Genomic DNA, 25440 nt, shown 5'->3' with positions numbered 1-25440 from the left:
AATTTTTGATGGCATATTGTGAAAAACACCGAATATGGAATATGGAATCTGGGAAACACTGTGTATGTACTACATGTATGATTATGATGCATGGGACACTGTGTTTTTCTCATGCATTTTTTGTTTGTTTGTTCATTCATTTGTTTATATTTTTTTAAGGGAGGCCTGGGCAGAGCCCTGACAAATACCAACGATTTTTTAAAAATATGTTTTTATTGATTGGGGGGGGGGGGCGGAGAAACATCTATGTGGAACATCAACATCAATCAGTGGCCTCCTGCAGGCCCCCTGCTGGGTATTGAGCCTATATCCCTAGCATGAGCCCTGCCCAGGAATTGAACCAGTTACCTCTTGGTACTTGGGTCAAAGCTCAACCACTGAGCAACACTAGCTGGGCTGTTTTCTCATTTATAAGATTAGGAATTCAAAGTTACATTTAGTCTGAATATCTTTTTAGATTTAATCTATAATAATAAAATTATAATATGCTAACTAGGCCAGACCTCCTTCTGGATATCCTTCTGTCCTTCTGAACGACGCCCGGGTCCCGGGTGCCAGAGGGAAGCCAGTGCCCACAGCCGGGGGAAGGAAGGCCTACTCTTGCACGAATTTCATGCATCAGACCTTTAGTGAGATAATAAAGGAAAAGAGAAACATTGCGAGATGTAAAGCACTATAGAAATGTTGAGTATTTTACTGTTTTTCATTAGTGTACCCCACAAACTATAACCTGTAATAGTATTGAAAATTGTATCTGTTCTTTTTAAGGCAGACTGAAGGAAAAAAATTAAAAATAAATCAAAATAAAGAGTGAAATAAGCCATGGGCTATACATTTCAGGGAACAGGATAATTAAAATTTTCATTTGCAAGCAGGTTAATTATGGAGGGGAGGGGGGAATGTTAATTGAAGTTTTGTTTAGTGAGTTTTGTAAAAGTGCTAATCTGTAAAAGCACAATGACAAAGTGATGAGGGAAATTGCACCACTTTGATAAGGTTTTTTATGTGAGCAGTCTCTCACAGAGAAAACTGTCTTTTACACAGTAAACTTTATTTGATATACAAGCACATGAGGAACTCAGTACCATATAATTTCATTACTCGCTACCTCATCAGGTAAGATTCCATAACCGGGTCACAGAAAAAGTGTCATTTTTACTTCTCCCTTCCTGGAAATAGAGGACAAACTCTCCTGGCGTAGGATGCAGGCTGGAACCCGGCCAAAGTGTTTTTGCTGTGCCCCTTCAGCGAATCGAGATCTTTCTCACAGCGCCTAGCAGTAAGACGAGTTCTTTCTGGGGCGCCGGTGACAACTTGTATATCACCCATACTTACTCTGCCAAAAGCTGGCATTGAGCAGAGCCCCTGGGAGTCTTACACAGCAGTAAATGGAAGGGAAGAGATGAGGATCAGGGACAACTTTTAAATTTGACTTTTATTCCGCTTCGACTCAACGAGAATGATCTGATTCTGCTTGTAGACATCTCTCTGTGGCACCATGCCAAGGAAGTGAGTTGTATGCTGAGCCTTAATAGGAGGGGGTCTGTGTTAAAGGAAGTCCTTGCAATGTATTTCAGATTAAACTTTTAAAAAATCTTTTTTGTCGGTATTATTGATTCAGAAGAGTACGGTCCGTTTAAATGAGGTCGGGCTAAGATGGAGTCATTCTGAGAAAGAGGGCTTCCAGTGTCCTCCCGGCTTGTCTCTGACTGAGTTGTCTGACGGTTTTCTCAATGTCGAGTAAATGCATTTATAAAAGAACCTCTGCAGCCTGTCATCCGAAGGGATTCTTAGCTCTGCTCTCCCATTGGCCATTTCCCTCTATGTATCCTTTCCTTTCTTTTGCGAAATTGGACAACTAGACCCTCCTTCCTTCCTTCTTTACCTATCCCTGATGTTCCCTTATCTTGACTCAGAGCATGTTTACTCTTGATCAGATACAAGGCTCTTAGAAAATAATCTTGAGCAATATACATGTGACTAGAACCCCACCTTGGTAAGTGTGAAAAGGCCCCTACATGGAAATTTGAAAAGGCTAACCCAGAGTTAACCAGGTGGCAATGTGCCCAGGAGCACTGCAGCATGTGCAAAGGCCCTGAGGTAGAAAGAGCAGGGTGCCCTTGGGAAACAGCTGGCTATTTTGTACTTTCTAAGCGTGGAGTTAAAAGATGAAAAAGCATGATAGATGAGCTGGAGACACTCACCAGGGGCTTTAGGCATAAAGAAATGGAGCCTCGCCTTTTTTTTTTTTTTTTTTTTTTTTTTGGAAGGCAGGCAGAAGCCAGTGAAGGATTTTAACGTGGGGAGTCACATAGTCCAATGTATACCTCGTGAGGTGCCTCTGGCAAAAGACAGAGAATGGTTTTTTGAGACCAAAATGTGGTGTTTGAGTCTGAGTTCGTTGTCTCACAAAACCAAAGAAGGGATGCGTGGACAAAAATGGTTAGCAGGAGCAGTTCATTGGGAGAGGCCAGTCCTGGGAAAGGTGCCAGGGGGTTCCAGGAGCAGGCCAGCATCCGGAGCTCCGTGCCATGCTGTAGCCGGTGTCGGTCAGTATCCAAGTTGTCATTACATTTTCTTAATTGTATGTTTTCTTTTAGAAACATTGAAGTACTTTTATAGGCATGCTGTCTATTAGGATCATAGTTTAACGGTATGTCATTTTAAGAACTCAGTTACACTTATTTCAGAATATGTTGCAAAATTTTATATTTGAGTTGTGTTAAATGTTTAATGTCAGTCATTTTATTTTGGGGATTCTGAATTTTTATTTTGCAAAAATAGATACTAAATTGCCAGTATTGGCATTTTGCTCTGCAATTACTGTCGTTAGTGAAAAGGTTAGCTGCTGTTTTCGTCCGTTGACAGTGATGGGCTGAACAGGTAATTGTGACTGGGGAGAGAGAAGAAGAAAGGAGTGAGGCAGAATCAATAACACTTGAGGAAAAAGATACTCTGCTTTCATGTGTGAACTTTAAATAAAAGCACTTCCTATCTAATAAAAGGGTAATATGTAAATTAACCATTACTCCAAGACAAAGATGGCGGCACCCATAGCATCCAGGCCACAGCGGGCGGGAGGGCTGCTGGACTGTGGGTGTGCTCTGAGCCACCTCTGTACAGCTTGGGGCACACCTCCAGCCCAGCAGACACAACGCAGGCCTGCCAGGCCCGGGGCATGCAGCTGGCACAACTCAGAGCACACCCCAGCCCAGTAGACGGAAGCCCAGCGAACAGAACGCGGGGCTGCTGGGTTGGGGCATTCCCTGGCCCCTCTTACATTGATGTTTCTCTCTATCTCTCCCTCTCTCTTCCAAACTCTCTAAAAGTTCATGGAAACTTATCCTCAGATGAAGATTAAAAAAAATAAAGAAATGTCATATCCTATGAAAGACACATCTTGAAAATGCCTTAAGAAAGTTGTGTGTTTTTTTTTGTTTTTTTTTGTTTTGTTTTGTTTTTTTTTCATGGTGAAGAGACTAGAGTCTATGTTGATGAAAACCTTGGCAGCTTCGGTGGCTGGCAGGGCAGCAGAAGCGGGGTGATGGGACTGGCGCCTTCCCCTGATCAGCTCAGTCACCTCCCGCAGAGGGAAGCAAGACTGTGACTTAGGGGGAGCGGGCCTAAGCCATCAGTTAGACATCCCCTGAGGGCTCCCAGTCTGTGAAAGGGGGCAGGTTGGACTGAGGGACCAGCATGAAGTTCGTGCACTGGGCCTCTAGCATGAACTAATAAAAGCTCTACTGTTCACATAGAGGAATCACAAGATAAAGAGGAGGTAAGCTGAGAAGAGGGGCAGGAAACAGAACTAGCATGAAGACAAATAACAAGTGCATCACTTCAGAAAACGCTGCAGTTTCAATGACTTAACGTTCTGAGAAGTCATGCCATCTTCATACTGTTTTGGGAAGCTTTATATACACCCAATACACCCAATACACTGTGATAGATTTGGCATCACTTCTGGGAGAGCAGAGTTAGAGAAAGCAGACGTGAAGACCAAGCACCCAGGACTCTCCGTTCCTTAAACATGAGCTATTTTGAATCTGGCTGGAGTTAACGTCTCAAAGACTTACAGCCAGTAAGTGAGTATAAGAGTAGTAGTGTCTAATCTTACAGTTAGGAATGCAGGGTGTGTACATGTACTATTGCTTTCCTATGATGGGAATATGTGCCGGGGCTGACCAGCAGCCCCTGAACGACAGATGAACAGATGACTCAGACACAGTTTGACTGTGAAAGCGAGGGCTAAGAGGCTCCTGGCTCTAGCAACCAGCGCAGCCTCCATTGCCTGCCTCATTAGGCTATTACTGAAATTTTTATCTTTAGATACAATCAGTAGGGTGAGTAATCTTGGGAGGACACGTGTGTTTACATTGTCCTCCAGGCAACAGCATCCAGGGATCAAGCATAAGGATTCCAGTTAACACCCAGGGGTCTGCACCTGCAGACTTGTTTGGAAAGGTCAAGGAATAATTCGGAGCACCACCGTTGACACTTCCCCAAGTCTCCACGAAGTCAGGATTCCAATAAACAGGGCAGGCTGCCTTCCACACACATCCCTCTTATCAGAATGTCCTCCTTACAAGCTTTCCAACCACGTCTCGTGCTTCCCAACAAATATGATTCTATTTCCCCAGAGAGATAACTTGTCCACCATGATTACTTCCACAATATGCATAGGACATTTCTTTGAATACATTACTGGCTCAATAATCTGTAGTATCTGATCAAGAAACCTAACCACCACTTTTAAATAAAAAAAAAAAAAAAAGATTTTGGGTCATGAACTGAGAAAAATTGAATTTTATTTTATTATAACTTTATTGTTATTGCTGAAAGTATTACAAATGTCCCCATTTTCTTTCCCACTGACCCCCTCCACTCTGCCTCCCCCACCCACAGGCCTTCACCACACTATCGTCTGTGTCCACGGACTATGCATATACACATAGAAATTCTTCGGTTAATCTCTTTCTGGCTCCCCTGCTCCCCTATCTCCCTTCCCTCTGAGAGTCATCAGTCTGTTTCATGCTTCTACGTCTCTGGATCTGTTTTGTTTGCCAGTTTATTTTGTTCATTATATCCCACATATAAGTGATATCATGTGATACTTTTCCTTCTCTGACTGGCTTAGTTTGCTTAGCTTAATACTCGCCACCCATGCTGTCTCAAAGGGTAAGAAATCCTTCTTTTTTTACTGCTGCATAGTATTCCGTGGTGTAAATGTACCACAGCTTTTTTATCCACTCATCTGCTGATGGGCACTTAGGCTGTTTCTAGATCTTAGCTATTGTAAATTGTGCTGCTATGAAACATAAGGATGCATACATCTTTTCTGATTGATGTTTTGGGTTTCTTAGAATCTACACTAATAAAAGAGAAAAATGCTAATTGACCATGCCTTAGCTATGCCCATAGCCAATCATAGCAAGTATGCAAATTAACCCAACAAAGATGGCGGTTAATTTGCATACACTGAGGGAGGGAGGAGTGAAGATTGAAGACAGCTTAGAAAGAAGAGGGAGGGAAAGTGGAAAGCAAGGTAGTTGCCAGAGGGAAAGCGTGGGCAGAGTGAGTGGCAGTGACAGCAGCTTGGCTGGGCAGGGTGGTGTGCAGGACACAATGGCAGCAATGGTAGCAGCAGTGGTGGGTGGGTGGGCCAAGCTGGTGGCAGCTTGCGAGGCTGTGGTGGCCGCTGGCAGGAATCTCCCTGCAGTGGGCTCCTAGTATGTTCATAAAAGTGGGATCACTGGATCAAATGGGAGTTCCATTTTTACTCTTTGAGGAAACTCTATACTGTTCTCCACAGAGGTTGCACCAGCCTACGTTCCACCAGCAGTGCATAAGGGTTCCCTTTTCTCCACATCTTCGCCAGCACTTGTCATTTGTTTATTTGTTGATGATAGCCATTCTGACAAGTGTGAGGTGGTATCTCCTTGTTGTTTTGATTTGTATCTCTTGGATGATTAGTGACTTTGAGCATTTTTTCATAATTATCTTAGCCTTTTGTATGTCCTCTTTGGAGAAGTGTCTATTTAGGTCCTTTGTCCATTTTTTATTGGATTGTTTGTCTTTTGTTAAGTTGTATGAGTTCTTATATAATTTGGGTATAAAACCTTTATTATATGTATCATTGGCAAATATGATCTTCCATACACTGGGCTCCCTTTTCATGTTGATGATGGGTTTTCTTTGCTGTGCAGAAGCTTTTTATTTTGATGTAGTCCATTTGTTTCTTTTTTCCTTAGTTTTCCCTTGCCTTAGGAGAGGTATTCACAAACATACTGCTATGAAAGATGTCTGAGATTTTGCTGTCTATAATTTCTTCTAGGAATTTCTTGGTTTCATGACTTAACATTTGAGTTTTTATCCATTTTGAGTTTATTCTTATGTATGGTGTAAGTTGATAGTGTAGTTTCATTTTTTTTGCATGTATCTGTCCAATTTTCCCAACACCTTTATTGAAGAGACTGTCTTGACTCCATTGTATGCTCTTGTCTCACTTGTCAAATAATAATTGAGTTTAATGCCTTGGGTCAATTTCTGGGGTCTCTGTTCTGTTCCATTGGTCTATGTGCCTGTTCTTATGCTAGTACTGGGCTGTTTTGATTACAGTGGCTATGTAGTATAACTTAATAATTGGTAATGTGGTCCCTCCAATTTTCTTCTTTCTCAGGATTGCTATAGCTATTCAAGGTCTTTTTTGGTTCCATATAAATTTTTGGAGTATTTGTTTTATATCTGTACTAGTAAAATATACCATTGTCATTTTAATAGGAATTGCATTGAATCTATAGATTGCTTTGGGTACTATTTTAATTATGTTGATTCTACCAATCCATGAACATGGTATATTCTTCCACTTCTTTATCTCCTATAGTTTTCAGAATATAGGCATTTTACCTCTGTGGTTAAATTTATTCCTAACTATTTTAATTTTTTTTTTTTTGGTTGCAATGGTAAATGAGGTTGCTTTTTTATTTACCCTTTCTAAGAGTACATTATTGGTGTATAAAATTGGCATTAATTTCTGGTTGTTAATTTTTTATCCTGCTAAACTGTAAAATTCATTTATTGAATCTAGTAGTTTTTTTGGTGGAGTCCTTAGGTTTTTCTATGTACAATATCATGTCATCTGAGAATAATGATAGTTTTTCTTCTTCCTTTCCAACTTGGATGCCTTTTATTTCTTCTTCTTTTCTGATTGCTGTGGCTAAGATGTCCAGTACTGTGTTGAATAAGTGTGGTGAAAGCAGAACCCCTGTTTTGTCCCTGGTCTTAGGAAAACATTTTTAATTTTTGCTCATTGAGTATGATGTTGACTGTAGGTTTGGCCTTTATTATATTGATATATGATCCTTCTATTCCCACTCTGTTGAACGTTTTTAATAAAAATGACTTGTTGAGCCGAAACCGGTTTGGCTCAGTGGATAGAGCGTCGGCCTGCAGACTGAAAGGTCCCAGGTTCGATTCCGGTCCATATTTCTCTCATTGATGTTTTTAACTCTCTATCCCTCTCAATTCCTCTCTGTGTAAAATCAATAAAATATATATTTTTTAAATGTCTTGTTAGATTTTTTGAATGCTTTTTCTGTGTTTATTGATATGATCATGTAATTTTTGTCTTTCAGTTTGTTTGTGTGACATATCATGTTTATTGATTTGTGAATACTGTACCAGCATTGCATTCCTGAGATAAGCCCCATTTGGTCATGGTGTATAATCTTTTTGATATATTGCTGGTTCAGATTTGCTAATATTTGGTTGAGGATTTGAGGATTTTAGTATCTATGTTCATCATGGATATTGGCTTGTAATTTCCTTGCTTTGTAGTGATTTTATTTGTTTTTGGAATTGGGATAATGCTGCCCTGGTAAAAGTAGCTTAGAAGTGTTACTTCCTCTTGGATTTCTTGGGATAGTTTGAGAAGGATAGGTCTTAGTTCTTCTTTGAATATTTTGTAAAGCTCTACTGTGAAGCCAACAGGACCAGGGCTTTTGTTTGCTAGGAGTAGTTTTATTATTGCTTCAATATCATCAGTTGTTATCAGCCTATTCAGGTTTTCTGCTTCCTGATTTGGTTTTGGAAGAATGTATTTTTCTATGAATTTGACCATTGTGTCCACTTTGTGCAACTTGTTGGCAAATACTTGTTCATAGCATTTTCTTACAATTCTTTGTATTTCTGTGGTATCTATGGGAGCTCCTTTGTAGGTAACAAATTGCTTTTCTCTTGCTGCCTTTAAGATTCTCTCTTTGACTTTAGTTTTGGGGATTTAATTATTATGTGTCTGGGTGTTGGCCTATATGGATTCTTCTTGCTTGGGACTCTCTGTGCCTCCTGAAATTATGTGACTCCCCCCCCCACCACCACCACCACCAGATTAGGGAGGTTTCCTGCCATTATTTCTTTACACAGATTCTCTATTCCTTGCTCACTTTTTTCACCTTCTGGCCCACCTTTTATGTAGCCATTGTTATGTTGTCCCACAGCTCTCTTAAGCTGTCCTATTTTGTTTGTTTGTTTTTGTTTTCTTTTTGGTTTTCTGATTTAGTGATGTTTTATGACCCTGTCTTCTAATTTGCTTATCTGATCCTCAGCGTCCTCTAACCTGATGTTTATTCCTTCCAATCTATTATTTGTTTCTGCTATGTCATTCTTCATTTCCAACTAGTCATTTTTCATACTTTCTGTTTCTTTTCTCATTCATACTTATAATCATTGCTCTGAACTCTGTATCTGATCATTTGCTTGTCTCAATTTCATTTATCTTCTGGAGATTCCTCTTGTCATTTCATTTGGAACTTGTTTCTTGTCTCCCCATTTTGGCTGCCTGTTTGGGTTTGTTTCTGTGTATTAGGAAGGTCTGAAAGGATTCCCAGGCTTTTTTGGGGGGGCAAGGGGGGTCTCTGGTGTAGGCCAATGTCAGGTGCTGTTTGTGACTGGCCCTAAGTACCCTTTTTGGAGCGCTCAGTGATCCACAGCTGTGGCTCCCTCTGGTGGGCCCAGTGCATCTGGAAGGCAAGAAACCTCTTTACTTTTATGTAAATCTGAAATACATGTTTCCGCTTTTTAAATAAATCTACATAGAAAATAATTTATGGACACAACTAATTGGAAACTACTTAGGCTTTATATTAGTAAATGTCAAGTTTGAAGGTTCTGAAAGGATGGGTCATTTTTAAGTGCATCAGAGTAGATCATAGAGCTACTCTAATCTGTGTTAAGGAGACTATAATTGCATTTTCCTTTTTAGTTCAGGAGCACTTTAACTTCTTTTTTTCTTTACTTTTTTTTTTTTTTTTTTTTTTTTGTCTTACTCCTATCTGCTGCATCTTTAGCTATGCAGGTTATACTTAACGTGTGGAGATTGTTTCTGCTCTCTCCCTGTCCATAGCAGGTTTGAATATTCTAAGGAAAGGGCTTTTAAGTTTTAATCCTCTAATTGTATAAAAGGCAGGAAGCATTAAGAAGCTTACTGAAGAGTTGAATTGTGCTACCATTTGTTTTTTGTAGTTTGGGTTGAGAAGAACCATAAACAGGTCTATGTTTGCCATTGGTCACATGGCTGTCTTCGTACTTAAGCCCGCTCTGATCCCTTCCTATTGGCTTATCTCTCCCAGGCGTAAGACTCTGAACTGTCAAATAAGAATGGTGTCTACATCCTAAGGACGTTTTGAGATCCTACTCTGAACAAGCGATGTAGGAATTTTCTTTTGAATTTTATTCCAGAAATTTCTACCACAGGACCGTTTGGCATGGGAAGCACCACCACCAGCACCACCCTTCGCACCACGACGGTGAGTGCCGCCAGGAGTACCACCCCGTCAGTATCCGGGAGACGGAACCGGAGTACCAGCACGCCGTCGCCAGCTGTGGAAGTGCTTGATGACACCACCACGCACCTGCCGTCCGCGCCATCCCAGATCCCAGCTCAGGAGGAAAGCTGTGAGGCTGTGGAAGCCCGGGAGATCGTGTGGTTTAAGACCCGTCAAGGACAGACGGCAAAGCAGCCGTGCCCCACGGGAACCATAGGTAAGTCTGTCCTGTGGAACTAAAGATGAGGGCTAAAGATGTGTCGCTACTTTGGCTTGCCTTTTAAGCGTTTTGTTTTTTTTGTGTGTGTGTTTTTTTTTTTTTTTTACCTCTCCTTTTTGGTACTCAGCAAAATGACAACTCAATGAAGTGTATTTTCAGAGTTTCAAAATGCATTCTGAAGAAGGAACAGGTGAGACTTTGATGAGATCAGTACTTTTCATCCGTAGTGTGCAGTTGTTTCTGGGTGGAGTTACACTTAGTACATGTGGGCCATGAATGTCCCTGCTACCCCAGAGAGGCAAGTTCTTATGTATGCATGTGGGTGTGTGTGTGTTTTCCTTAATGAGAGAGACATCACCAATGAGAGAGGGAGATTTGTTGTTCCACTTATTTGTGCATTCATTGGTTGATTCTTGTATGTGCCCTGACCAGGGAATCAAACCCACAACCTTGGCCTATGAGAACAATGCTCTAACCAGCTGAGCTAACCAGCCATGGCCACAGCAGCTCTTCGATGCAGCGGCCCAGAGAGAAGTCACTGGAATGCTGGGGGCTCGTGCTCACTGTTGTCACCAGCCTCAAGTGGCCATTGCAGAAAGAGAGACTGAGCACTTCTCTGTAGAAGACAGTCATTGAAACTACCTAAATTTTAACAAAAGAGAAGTCTGACTATTTTTTTTTTACCAATCGTTGTAACTGTCCTTTAATAGTCAAAGGCTCAACAAGAGCAATCTGGCATTTTCTCTAAGGGACAATTAAGAACTACACAGCTCTTTCCACCTTTTTTTACTGATAAGATTCATAATATCCTCAAGAGGTAACCATATGATTCGTACAATTTTTAAATCAGAAATGGCTCGATTTTCTTATTGTTACATACATTGATCTTCAAGAAATGTTTCTTAATACAATGAATAAAATTTGCATTATTCATAAAGTGTGTAAATGAGGCAAACACACAATAGATGTCACTATAGTAGCATTTTGTGTAATTGATTTGATTACTTTAAGGAATCACGTTTCTCTGAGAAAAGTTCCATGGCATATAAACTAATTGGAAGGCCAGAGGTATCTTGGTTTTTACAAGAGTTCCGTTTAATTTTATTTTTCCCATAAAGTGTTTAAAAACTGTTCAGAAATCTATCTTCTGAACAGTTTTTAACACTTTATGGGAAAAATAAAATTAGACGAAACTTTTGTGCCTTTATGAAGCGGGGTGATGTTTAGTTCTAAAGCCTTGTGTGGCAATGGAATCAGAAAACACTCCTAGCCCTGTCCCATTAGTTCTAAGGACCCACTGATAGTATTACAAACCCCTACTTCTGGCGTTGGTTGTAAAAGTTAGTGAAATGCTCTATTTAAAAGCACTTTGAAAACCTGAACTGTGTCCTCATTGTTCTGTGAAAACTGGGAAAGAGATTTAAAGGAAGCCTTCTGCAGCTCTCCCACCTCACTGTGCCTACACCTAGCTCTTATTTTTACCTTTCCTCTGACCCTCCTGCTGTGCTGCTGTTGGGGCCCACCCAGTCTCCCGCTGGAATTATTGCAACCCCCTCACAACCTCCAGGTCGCTCCCTCAAACTCATCCTCCGTGAGGCTGCCACAGTGGCAGTTCTAAAACCTTAATCAGCTCATTTCTCTCATCTGCTTAATGACCTTCATTGATTTTCCCAGCACCCACACAAGACAGACAAGGGAGTTGATGAGCTGGCTTTGCCTACCTCTCCTACTCCATTAGACAATGCCCCTATCCTGTAGGCCTCTGTTCAAAACGCTCGAAGCCACCTAAACATGGCATATTTTTCCTCCATTTTCAGTGAATGCCCTTTCCCACGTTATTTTAAAAAAACAAACAAAAAAACAAACAAACAAACAAACAAAAAAAACCCTGCCAACTGGCCAACTGATTTCTGTAAGATTCAGTTGTTCCATTACCTCTGGAAAGCAAGCAGTCGGCTCCCTGGAGACCGGTACCATATCCATCTAATTCATGGAGTATTTCCCCTACCTGGCATAGTTGCCAGCGAGTGCTTTAAAAATATTGAATGTTTTTTGTTTGTTGCATTACATTTCTCCCTAACCAGTCGCTTGCCAGGTACTGGGCATAGTGTTATAATAGATATTATCTCAGTGTAATGATCTCATTTTTACTTTTGCTTATATTACAGCATAGCATGGATATACAGTCCTGGTAGGAAAATGGTTTGAATTTCTAAGACAGACCTATTTCTCTCATTATTTTAGGAGTATCAACGTATCTATGCCTGGCTCCAGATGGAATCTGGGATCCCCAAGGACCAGATCTTAGCAACTGCTCTTCCCCTTGGATCAACCACATCACACAGAAGGTAAATCACGTGACATGCAAGGAAGGTCTGCCAAACCTGGACCCTGTGTTGTTGAGCATCACTGCTATAAACAGGAGTCAAGATTACAAAAAAAAAAAGTTGAAAGTCTCTCAGTTTATTTAATTTAAGATTGAATTTCAACATCTGAACTAATTCTGGAATTTTCTTGTTCTTGAAGGGTAACTTTGAGATCTTCTAAGCCAAGCAGTACTACTAATAATAATTTTATTATTTTTTAAATATATATTTTATTGATATTTTTACAGAGAGGAAGGGGGAGGGATAGAGTTAGAAACATCGATGAGAGAGAAACATCAATCAGCTGCCTCCTACACACCCCCGCAACTAAGGTACATGCCCCTGACCAGAATCAAACCTGGGACCTTTCAGTCCATAGGCTGATGCTCCATCCACTGAGCCAAACGGTTTCAGCTAATAATTTTATTATTAACTTAGAGGCCCAGTGTACAAAATTTGAGGTCCCTCAACCCAACCTTTGCCCTCTCGCAGTCCCGGACCCCTCACTCCTTACTGCCAATCTGCTCACTGCTCCTTCGCGCTGCCTTGGAGGTAAAAGACCTCCCACCTCCTCCACTGTGCTCCCCAGCTGTGATCCCAGCTTCTGGCTGAGCAGCGCTCCTCCTGTGGCAGTGCACTGACCACCAGGGGGCAGCTCCTGTGTTGAGGGACTGCCCCATGGTGGTTAGTGAGGTCATAGTGACCAGTAGTTCCCCCGTTCAGTTGATTTGCATAATAGGCTTTTATTATATAGGATAAAATTTCTGAGGTATTGTGAACTGCAGATAAAAAAAGCCCAAGAGATATTATAAATCAAGCAAGCAAAAGCTTATAACATACATACACAGAGATTTTCCTGTGGAAATAAAAATTACAATAAAAACAGTCTACCTTTGGAATCTTAAGCAGCTTGATAAATGTTCTGTAACCTAATCATTTATCAGTGTTAAAAGTGTACACACACGTGACAGCCTTTTGCAGACTCTAGTTTGCAGAGCTTATTGGGTTGCAATATGTCGAACATTTTTATTATTAATGCACTGTGGGGCTTTGCATTGATTTCATTACAAACAGAGACCAGATGTGCATTTATGCCAAAAGGACTATGGGATGAATCCTTATTACAGCAATTTGTGTGGATTTATGCACTCCCAACATGGAGAGACCTTCCATGGCGCATTAGCTATGCTAAGGAATTTCTGAAAGAGATTTTTTTTTTTTCCTGAGAAATATTACAAATGATGGCCTTCCTAAAAGCCTGCCTGTGCCATTTGCTCTTTCCTCTATTTGTTTTTAACTAGGCTGATCCTCAATAATAGACTGTATAATAATCCATAAATATCTTACCCAGCAGATCATTTAGCAGATGAGCCATAACTGTCTATTTACCCTAAATCGCGGAAGAACAGTGGTCACATTGACTGTAGTTACCCTCTTACATATGCATCTCCATCCTTGTTGCTATTCATAATGATGCTCCTCCAATTTCAGCACTGTTCCTGCCACCGTTTTTATGTCCTTTGATTTTATGGCAGCGTAGCTCAGCCCCCAGGGTGAATAACTCTGGCCGGCTGTGATCAGATTAAGAGTTCAGTAGCCTATCTCCTCACATTAGCGTCTTTTAAAAAATACTCCCCGCATGCTTAGCCCAGGGGTTAATATTAATTCGGTAATAATTCACCTAGAAAGCTGAGTGGTTTTCAAGACAATTCCTGAGTATGGTTGGACTATTTCATTGCAGAAATTACTGGGTGACTTTAATGATGCTTAATTCTTTTCTTCCCTCGGCAGACCTGCTAATCTTATGACAAAAGAGATAATTCCTTGCACAGGCCTGGCAGCTGTTGTTGCCCATTTGATTTATGGACGGGGTGCTTTTGTTTTATAACAAATATGTTTTGTTCTGCCAGAGCGTGTCTGTTGAATCCTATGGAACTCCGACATTATGCGAGGTTATAAATTTATTAGGATTATAGGATGCAGGCAATTGGAATGGATAATGTTACCTTAGCTTGATTATAAATTTATAAAATCTTCAAAAGTAGAACGGAAGGCTTTGGTGCACAACCAATCGGCTTATGTAACTCACCCAAGGTCGGCGTTAGCTGTTGTTTTAGCCGGCTCCACCTTTACCCGGACATCATGCTCAGCCACCACAGCCGTGAATAAATTACGATTGCCTCTCTATCACATACTCACTGACCTGGTCTCTCTTCACTTTCTACTCTTCTGCCTGGTGTGTCCCTCGCACCTCCAAATGTTTACGCTACTCATCGACTATAAATGGTATTTGCACAGGTTTCTTTGCCACAGAGCTCCAACGCTTTCAGATATTAACATTGGAAGCTTCCAATAAATAATGAGTATGCAATGTTCACGGAAGTTATTTATCTGTATTTTCTCTCCCTTTTCTCCAAAGCATCTTCATCCAAATGCATATCTTTGCTCATTTCCTCCCTCAGGGCCAGAGTCCAGACAATGAGCAGATGGGAGAGGGTTTGCAGTGATATTGGGAGCGCAAAGGTGAACTGCAGGAGACTGATCGGGAGCCCAGAGCTAATAATAGTGGGGGGTAGAGCTATTCCTAACCCAGGCCTGTGGTTTCTGGGTCCAAGGAATGACTAAAAAATGGTAGTAGGGTGTCCTTGAGGCGGAAGATGACTATAGACAAGAGACGCAGCCTCACCTCAAGCACTTTTCCAAAAACAGATGTAGGGGAGTAAACCTCTGATCTCACACTCCCTCCTTGTTTATTCTCCTTCCCAGCCTCCCCATTGGCCACACCACAGGGGAAGCCACACAAGAGCGGCATTCTTTTTTCTTTTTCTTTTTTTTTTTTTTAATATATTTTATTGATTTTTACAGAGAGGAAGGGAGAGGGATAGAGACCTAGAAACATTGATGAGAGGTGAACATTGACCAGCTGTCTCCTGCACATCCTCTACTGGGGATGTGCCCACAACCAATGTTATATGCCCTTGACCAGAATCGAACCTGGGACCTCTTAGTCCACAAGCCGAGGCTGTATCCACTGAGCCAAACTGGTTTTGGCAAGATGGGCATTCTTAATAAGGTACACATAAATCCACCTTCTAAAGCAAAGAACAGGATGGAGGAGGACAAAGATGGCCTTGGACTAACAAAGGAAAGTACCATCCTGTCTCAGCATTAGCTCCTTCTCTTGCCCCACCTCGTTGCCATCACCCACTCTTCCTTTCCCCCTTCACTCCACCTCCCCCTTCTTCCTTTCCCTTGTCGCATCCCTTTCTTCTGCTCTGGCCTCCCTAATTTCCCTAATGGATTTTGTAAATGTCATGTTGAAAAAATAAAGTTCAAGAGGCATATTTAATGGTCCATTCCTCCTCCTTCCTCTACTGTAGTTCTGTGAACTGCAGGCTTTCAAAGTGAAGGAACAGCCTGGCCAGTGTGGCTCAGTGGTTGAGCATCAACCTAGGAACCAGGAAGTCACAGTTTGATTCCTGATCAAGGTGAATGCCAGGGTTGAGGCTTGATCCCCAGTAAGTGGTGTAGAGGAGGCAGCCCATGACGATTCTCTCTCATCATTGATATTTCTCTCTCTTTTTCCCTCTCCTTTCTTCTCTATGAAAACAATCCTATCTAATAAAGAGGGAATATGCTAATTGACTGCCATGCCCTCACAAGATGGTGGCACCCACATCCACAAGATGACATTTCTCAGTTCCCTCAGCCCCACTGGGGTGGGGGACAGCAGGCACCGTGCACCTCATCCAGCTGGAGTCCCCCAGTTCCCTCAGCCCCACCTCATCCAGCCTCAATCCCCCAATCCCCTCAGCTCCACCTCACCTAGTCCCCACAGTATCTAGCCACATCCATCCAGAGTCCCCCAGTCCCCTCAGCCCCGCAGGGGAAGGCAATTGGGGGTGATCAGGCCTGCAGGGGAGGGCAGTTGGAGGTAATAGGGCTGGCAGAGGAGGGTAGTTGGGGACGGTCATGCAGCAGGAGAGCAGTTAGGGGGCTATCAGGTAGGCAGACAGGCAGGCAGGTGAGGGGTTGGAAGCCAGCAGTTCTGGATTGTGAGAGGGATCCCAGATCAGAGAGGGTGTAGGATGGGTTGATGGACACCCCCCATGCACAAATTTTGTGCACCAAGCCTCTAGTAAAAGAGAAAGAAAGAAAGAAAGAGAGAGAGAGAGAGAGAGAGAGAGAGAGAGAGAGAGAGAGAGAGAGAGAGAGAGAGGAAGGAAGGAAGGAAGGAAGGAAGGAAGGAAGGAAGGAAGGAAGGAAGGAAGGAAGGAAGGAAGGAAGGAAGGAAAACTTTTCATCCCCAATGAAAGCATAGATTAAAAAAAAAAAAAGGAGAGGGCCATTCTCTTCTTTAAACAGTGTATTCAGGCTCTCCTGCCCAAGGGATTGTGGGATAATGTAGCCTGGAGTGTGAGGCACCTCCTTTATGGTTCATGGTACTCTGAGGAGTCCTGAGGACATTAAAGGAAGAACAGCTCTGGCTCAGTCTGCGTCTATACCATGTGGAGGATCATACTGTTGGTTCACATATTCAGGCATTGTAGACAACAAGTATACAAATAAATGGCCATGGACGCTAACTTTACTTGGGAAGAGCACACTTTATATTTTCATTTTTGCTAAGAATTGAACTATGCTTTTTTCCTTGCAGTCAGGCCAGGCAAGAGAAAACAGGCAAAGTATTTTGATGGTTTCTAACACACAAACGAATTCTGGCCACTTACATACTACTGGTGACATTGTAGATTAAACTCTGTGTGGTAATAGAGAGTAGATTACATTTCACTAGAGAAAAATGTAAGCCTTGAAAAGTCAGAATTATCATGGAGAAATTTATTACAAACAAATTAGCCAGAATATCTTTGTGAAAATGAGATGAAATAAAAAGCATAATTTATACAGAAAGAGAAAGGCAAGAATTGTACAGCACCCTTCACCCTAGCAACAATAGAGGAGGAGAGGGGGAGCAAGACTGCTAGGAGGGGGAATACATGGATGGTTGGATAGATAGAATGAAAGGCAGTTAAAAACAAATGGATGTATGGAAACATAGATAGATCCATCTTCATTTTAATGTTTTAAAAAATATTTTTCCATTTTTATTGAAAGCCAACCAATTAAATCAGAGCTCTGTCTTTTCAAACCTATGTGGCAAAATATCCTATTTCTCCCTGTTCTTAACGACTGCTTACCAAAATCACAGTCTCCGACTTCAGCTACATCTCTTGCTTAGACTCAGATTTTCAAAAAAGGAGCTTATATTTTCTGGTTTGAATACCTTTGAAGAGTTTATTGCATTGTATAATCTCTCCAGTCCTTTTCAGTGTAAAATTCTAAGGGATTATGGTTTGAATAGCTTCCATATTTGCACGTAAAAGGAGGTATGCTTCCTACTTCATCACTTGGTCCAACTATTATTCAGAAAAGAAATGCCTGAATTGGCACTGGGAAATAGTCTTTCAGTTTCTAGCAAATTGAAGCATCTCTTTTGTTTGTACACAAGCTACTGACAGATTTTGGGAGCAATAGGGTTCTTCCTGTAATTTTAAATAAGAAGGGTGTTCAGATCTAAAAAATACTGCCGCTGTTTTACAATGTAAAGTAAGCCTGTTATTTGCCCTGGAAGACTAGGTAGAATCCTATGACCTAGGTTGTAATTTCCCCATTCCTTTCACTCCATAGACCTAATACAAAAGGAAAATAAATTGCTTCTTAATTTTATCAGAGCTTGGTGGACTTTTCAAGACTTTAAATGTATTTAACCTTCTTTCAATTATAAGATAGACCATTTGTTTACATACCTACTTGACTTAAATTTATAGCAAAATAATGAAATAGCAGCCATACACTTAAACACTAGGAGGAACGCTTTTCTAAATTGTTTTGGCACTCAATTAATGTTTGATGTAATAAATCTCATAAAGTGTCAAGCTTATTTAAAAGAAAATTGTTTTCACTTGAGTAAATATTTGAAATGTAAATACTATCCATCTCTGTTATAATTATTCTACTTAACTAAAGCTGCAGGGTTTCCCCTCACCTAATTTAATCCTAGCTATAATCCCACCATTTCAGTACCTATAAGCATTAGTTTACTAATCCTCTGAAAACTCATAACATTTCTCAGGGTGCATGTGCTTATTTCTGAGAAATAATTTTAGCAGAGTTTACTAAAAGAAATGTTAGAGCTAGACATTTTAACAATGTCTGTAAGCTAGGATATGTAGAATAACTATTTCAAGCTCTCCCTTTGCATAGAAGACTTGAGGCAAATTAAAAAGATGTGTACTGCCCTGCTGGTGTTGCTCAGGGGTTGAATTACTGTCCTATGAGCCAGGTGATCACTGTTCTGATCCCTGTCAGAGCACATGCCTGAGCTCATAGCCCATCAATGATTCTTTCATCATTGATGTTTATATATATTTTTCTCTCTCTCTCCCTTCCTCTTGAAATCAATAAAAGCATATGCATTTTTAAAAGATACGTGTGTATTTTGAGCTGGAAATAAGGTCATTATAGCCCATAACAACAGTGGTGAGAGAGGCAATAGGAATATCAGAAGGACAGTAGAATAGCTTCGGACTGCCAGTGGGAAGAATATGGTCAGGGAAGGCCTGGTCTGGGAAGGCAACCTGTACCTGAGCCATGAACGTCCAGGTGACAGAGGCGATGGGAGAATCTAGTGAGGGACCCCCATTGAGTTAGGGACAGGAGAAGCCTGCGCATAGCTCTGGTGCCTTCCCCTCCTCCCCCACAGCAAGCCTCTCCAGGTATTTGTAAATCTCCACTGCCCCCCTTATCACCACAGCTGCTACCCATTGGCCTCCTTTCCTTCACCCTGAACTCCTGGGTTTGGTTTCAGTAAAAATCTGATTAAGCCACTCCTTCATTGTGTAGACACTTAAGGATCTTTCCTTATGTTTAGCACAGTTCACTGAATCCTCCTCATGATTGGCTCACCTCCCCAGCTGCCCATACCCACTGCAGTGCCCCTGTGCCAGTCCTTTCTTCCCCTGAGCCTCCACTCCCTCCCTTCTAAAAGCTGTGCTCTCTGCCTGGAGGCCCCACCCTCATCTCAACCCAATCTCTCTTTCCCCCTCCACCCCAGGTGGAAATATTCTTCCTTGGAGAAGCATTTCCTAAATCACTCCCTAATGTCATGCACCAGATTAAAATGCCCTTAAACCAGGATTCCGTATTCCACTCCATCAGACGGAAGTGAATTACTTCTGCAGTTAATTTAGTAACAGCCATTGCCCTCCCTGGTATGTAAGCTCCTTACGTTATTGGGAACCATTTTGTTCACTGTTGTTTTTATTGAATTTTTTAGAGAGAGAGAAAGGGAGAGGGAGAGACAAAGAGAGAAACATCGATTATTTTCCGGGGATCAAACTCGCAACCTGGGCATGTGCCCTGACCTGGAATCAGCCTGGTTTTCAGATGTTTCAACCAGCCAGGGCACCACTAGGAGTTTTAGTTGTGCTCTTTATGAGTTTCTGAATATCTATTAGAGAGACTGCCCAAAAAAGAGAGGACCCTTCCATTTGTGATCCTAAGTTCTGTATTGGACTGTACTTTAAATAAGGAGAAACACACACACACACACACACACACACACACACACACACTTTTTTAAATACTGACAATAATAATATATTTAAGTTATAATAGAGCAAGATATTTCTACCTTCTAATTACCTAGAGCCATCTGATTTGTTCACATGATTATGGGATTAACCTTTATCTCTTTGACTATCTTTGGCTTTTTGGCAATTTGATCCATTCTTGTAGAATAGACTTTAAAGCACAGGTGTCAAACACAAGGCCCTCGGGCCAAATCCAGCCCGCCAGGCCTTGCAATGTGGCCCGCACCACGCTGTCATCACTGCACTCCGCTGTCAGTTTATGACTGTTCAGTAAACCATTCGGCCCGCTATTTAGGCTGGATTTTAGATTTTGGCCCCTTCTCTGATTGAGTTCGACACCCCTACTTTAAAGGTTAGCATACAGTTTCAGAAAAGGAAAATGCTAGAAACAACAATAACTTGCTACCTAGTGCATTGGGAGCGAAATTTCTTATTAAGTAGGAAAGATGAAGACCACTTTGAAATGCAAAGATTTTATGTAGAATAAAATGTTCACAGTGTAGCAGCCTGTGCATACTCATTGTATGCCAAGCTCTAAATTAGGCACAGTGGAGAATGTCCATACCTCTGAGAACTTAGAATATGGTTGGGGATTCATAATGCAAACTCATCAACATCCAATTTAGAAACTCACAGAGAAAAATAATACAGCAAATAGACTTCGCCACCCAAATGGCTAATTAAGGTGAGAACGCGGTTTTGAAGTAAGATTTCTCAGTGGGAGCTTCATAAAGACATGAATTTCAAGTCAGGGACTGTAGGGAGGGGAAAAAACAAAATGGATTAGCAGGAAAAACTCCGGGAATGTTTCAGATGAAGATGGAGTTGAATAACTGTTTCTTGGCTAAATGCTTATAACTTCTATGCAAAACAGTTATCCACAGAGACCAATAAAATTGCTTATTTAAGATGGTTTTCCCTCTTATTCTGCTTTCAAAATTGCAGTTGAAGTCCGGAGAGACGGCTGCCAACATTGCTAGAGAGCTGGCTGAACAAACAAGAAATCATCTGCATGCTGGTGACATCACCTACTCCGTCCGCGCCATGGATCAGCTGGTCGGCCTCCTGGACGTCCAGCTCCGGAACTTGACTCCAGGCGGGAAAGACAGTGCTGCCCGCAGCTTGAACAAGGTAAAGACCTCAGCTATGTCCGCCTTTAAAGCTGCAGGAAAGGCAGTGAGACTTCCTTGGTGCATTGCTTTTTCGGATAAAATCAGATCGTCCTAAAGTGCACTGCTAGTTGCATAGACAATCCAGTTCACTATTTCATTGTAATTATGGCCCTGTTTAGCTTTTAATCCTTCCCCCCCAAAATAAATAACCTCTCCATATAGATTTTGAATTTACAGTTCTATTTTTTATAATGTTTACTCTGTGTTGTGTGCTACACACAAAATCAATAAATGCAATTTATTTTGTTTCTACTTTTTCCTTTCAAATTTTTATATTAATATAATTAACAATAAAACAAATGTCTAATCAAATAGTAGATATTTAGAAAATAGTGACACTGAGAAAGGATGTTAGCAATTCATTACATATATATTTAAAGATCAAATAATTTAATTTAATTAATATTACATTTCAAAACTCATGGGGCAGATAAATAGGTTTGCACTTTTATTTTCTTTTGATATTTTAATGGTATATAACTACCTTAAAACCTAAAAGGTTTATTGTATTTCAGCAAACTTGAATTGTAAATAATGAAAAGAATTCATTTTTTAAATTTCAGAAAACCTATATTTTATATATAAATAAATATATATGTGTACATTGCATACACATATAGACATTTTATATGTATATTGTATATAACCTATATGTTGTATAAGCTAAATACTTTATTTACATAAATATATAAAATCTATTTTACAAATTTTAAGGAACATAACTTATGTAACAAAATATCACAGGGTGAATTAACCTCGTGATAAAAGTAATTAGAATTGCTGCTGTCAAATAACTGGTGTTCCTGGACAATATTTGTGTAGTAGAGAAGATCAGATACGGAAAATGGATTTTAAAGCCTCGCCTATCATGATAATCTTACTGCTTAAAAAGCAAGAATTTGTCACCGACAGGGTCCTTCATAGAATTCACTAAATGAACATTTTCCTTTAGAATGAAAGGTAACTTTCTCAGCATGGTCTTTAAAATAAACAGATTTAGTTCTTCTTTGTGTCTTGTTCAACTAAGGGCCTCACCCATTAAGATGGAAGAAAATTTTACAGTAGTGACAGTATGGTATAAGAAAGCCTAAAGACTTGTATGCAATTTCAGCATCAGAAAACATACTCAGTTGTATTTTCTAGACACAAATTATTATCAGACTTTTTTTTTTTTCATGCTGAGCATAAAGGAATTATTTTTGTCACTTAAATCCATGATAAAATCAAACCAAGCCCCTGGTAGAATATGCTCCACAGTTGCCTGTGTGATCCGGGCATGCTGTGATTTTAATGTGTTATTACCCAGGCTGACTGGATGCTATTAATGAATATCGCTGCCAGCTATTGTTACCATAATGTACAGCAAGTGGTAGTTTCTATTAATGTTACATATCCATAACATTACTTGTTATAGCGATAGTTTGCATCTTTATTTAAAAATGGTGCTGCTGTCTGACAGTATCAGGTAAAGCTGGCAATTAATGTCATTTTCTAACTGGCTACAGCTAATCAGCTTGCCGCCTCTGAATATCCAATAACGACGTAATGGGCAAATTTCCATCTGGGAAGCTTTTTAATGCACTCCTTTTCCCCCCCATTTGGCTCTTTCCAGTTGTTTATATAATGTGGTCTGTCATATGTTAATTTGCATGGTGGGGTAAGGAGATGGGAGGGCAAAGGTTATTCACATGCTTGCTGTCTTATTTTCATTTCCTATGACTCCCACTGTTCCCTGAGGCAGTCATAACCCATCATATTTGCAAAGCCAACTCCTTTACAAATTAATTGTGCTCCACCATTGAAATTCTGGAGGGTTTTTCTAGTCCTGCAAAGCTGAGATGCGAGTCAATGATCCAAATGACAGCGCTGGCAATTACCTTGCTCGCACTCATTCCTCACTTAATTCTTTGGAGGAATAACTGCTCTGTGCTCATGAAGAATGCATGCATTAAAAAGTTCGGTGTTCGCCACACAAAAGGCATCACAGTAACTGTTTCTTAAAACTGAGTAATTTTCTCCACCAACAATTAAGGCTACTGAAGGGGGAAAAAAATAGGAAAGAGTAGGGAAACCACAATCTAATTTGTAAAATGTTGGGTCATTTATTGAAACAGGTCAACTAAGCTTATTAATTATTCTTTTTCGGGGGTGGGGGGGTAGGGATGTTTGGGACTGAACATGACTTGCTGTTAACCTTTTGGTCAGTAAAACATCCTTGTATATGCAAATAAGTAAACAAACACGGGCTTTTTCTTATCCCACACACAAGATTCCAAAATGTATACATTTTTATTTGGTCAAAACTGTCCAAAGAAACTCTTTAGGAAATAAAAGCACTGATAAATCAGGATAGTGTTCATATTCTTTTAATCAGAAGTTACTTACCTCTTGGTATATGTCCCTTAGAATCAAATAGTCATAATTGGGCATTTCTATTTTTCAGGTAAACAGAATTTTTTTGTATGTTTGAACACAAAGTTGGTGGTTGCACATTAACCAGCTATATAGTCTGTAAACCACAAACAACAACATCCTATCTTTGAAAAATGGGTTCCAAATTTTTGTCACTTAACCTCATGTCTTTATTTGTGGCCCATGAATTAGTAACTAACCTGGTGTGAAGTTAACCATTCACAATTAATGAAGTATGTTGATTTTTACTAATTTCTACTAAATTTATTCCAAGATTTCCTTCCATCATTAACAGCTTTACACCATCCAGTTCTCACTTTGGGCTGTTCTGAAAGAGTGTTGGTCACTATTTTTAAAGCCATGGCTTACATGTTGCTGCTGCTTAGCTTTCATTCCTCTTCTAGGAAGTGGTGCTCAACAAAATAAGGTGTTTTGTGTAGATGTGTTCTTTTATTTTTCTTGTTCCTTCTGTCACTAACTTGTTTTTTCTATTCCGTGTTTAATCTGCTGTCTTATTGGACTCAGCTTCAGAAAAGGGAGCGCTCTTGCAGAGCCTATGTCCAGGTACTTTCTGCGTTTTTATACATGTGTTAAGTTGTTGAATTGTCTCTGATGGTGGTAGCATGTGTGGGCATCTGAGAGAAAAAGTTATAATAAACACTGTTGCATGAAAGGAATTTCAGGGTGGGCACCAAGGGTGGGAAAAGAGACGTCACATGAAAAGATGTGGCCACGCCAATGCTCCTTCTTACAAGAGACACAGACAAAAACGGAGGTGCAACTTCGGTTGTGAGAATGTTGATCATCACTACAAGGTGAGTTGGGTGTCATATAGGACTCTAATTTCTTCAGAGAGGTGTATATGAAAACATTTCATTATGGGCCACCTAATATTTGAGTAGCAAGTCATTCAGAAATAACCATCAAGCCCTAGCCGGTTTGGCTCCGTGGATAGAGTGTCAGCCTGCGGACTGAAGGGTCCTGTGTTCCATTCCGGCCAAGGGCACATGCCCAGGTTGCAGGCTCCATCCCCAGTAGGGAGCGTGCAGGAGGCTGCCATTCAATGATTCTCTCTCATCATTGATGTTTCTATCTCTCTCTCCCTCTTCCTTCCTCTTTGAAATCAATATATATATAAATAACCATCAAAATCATGTAAGGCAATGGATAGTTCAGGATACTTAGAATACCATGCTTCTGTAGCGGAATATTCCACATATACTGCCATTATTTTACTTTCCCACTCATTGTCAATGTTAATACCAAAATAAACATAATTTTTCATTACTTACCATGTTGTTGTTTATTTTAAGAAAAGTAAAATCCATTCACATATTTATGAGTTCTGTATGAAAACAAAAAAGAAAATCCCAGAAACAAGCTTTATAGTTCCTTTTACAAGAAAGGAAAGAAGTCAGGAAGGCAGTGGAGGGGCAGAAAAACATTTCCCTCCTTCCTTTCCAGGTCCTTTGGCCGGGCTAATAATTAAATTGACACAAGACGGACTAACAGGAGAAAAAGAATGTTAATCATGCGTGCCTGGAAGCCCCAGGAAGACATGGACTAAAAGGCAGCCCCTGCATTGAGGTTTATATGCCATCCTGGGCTGAGGGAAGAGATGGGCCCCGGGGCTTTTTCCAAGGGGAGCAGTGGAATCTGCTGGAGAATAGGAGCACAGATGTTTGGTAAACAGATGTTTGCCCTGCCATGTAGACAAGTCTTTCAGATTAAAAAAAAAAAAAAGATTTCTGTTAAAACTTATTTCTCTTCCTGGCACTGGCTTCTTATCTAAATTCT

At 40.6% G+C, this 25440-nt stretch overlaps 1 protein-coding gene across 36 annotated transcripts in view; it reads left to right on the top strand.

Annotated features, from left to right (window-relative positions):
- ADGRL3 (adhesion G protein-coupled receptor L3) overlaps positions 1-25440 on the top strand; it is a 723514-nt gene that overhangs the window by 572921 nt on the left and 125153 nt on the right. For 17 of the 36 annotated variants that reach the window (XM_084885586.1, XM_084885601.1, XM_084885611.1 and 14 more), the window contains 4 exons: positions 9736-10038; positions 12286-12389; positions 21005-21190; positions 24169-24207. In XM_084885586.1, the coding sequence (XP_084741712.1) occupies positions 9736-10038; positions 12286-12389; positions 21005-21190; positions 24169-24207 (632 nt within the window). The remainder of the gene's footprint in view (positions 1-9735; positions 10039-12285; positions 12390-21004; positions 21191-24168; positions 24208-25440) is intronic. The other 19 variants (XM_084885599.1, XM_084885612.1, XM_084885602.1 and 16 more) reach the window with 3 other exon arrangements.

The sequence above is a fragment of the Pipistrellus hanaki genome, assembly GCF_964339955.1.
Source record: "Pipistrellus hanaki genome assembly, chromosome: 1".
Lineage (NCBI taxonomy): Eukaryota > Metazoa > Chordata > Mammalia > Chiroptera > Vespertilionidae > Pipistrellus > Pipistrellus hanaki.
Note: the sequence above shows the minus strand (reverse complement) of the source record. Positions and strands in the feature narration are given on the sequence as shown.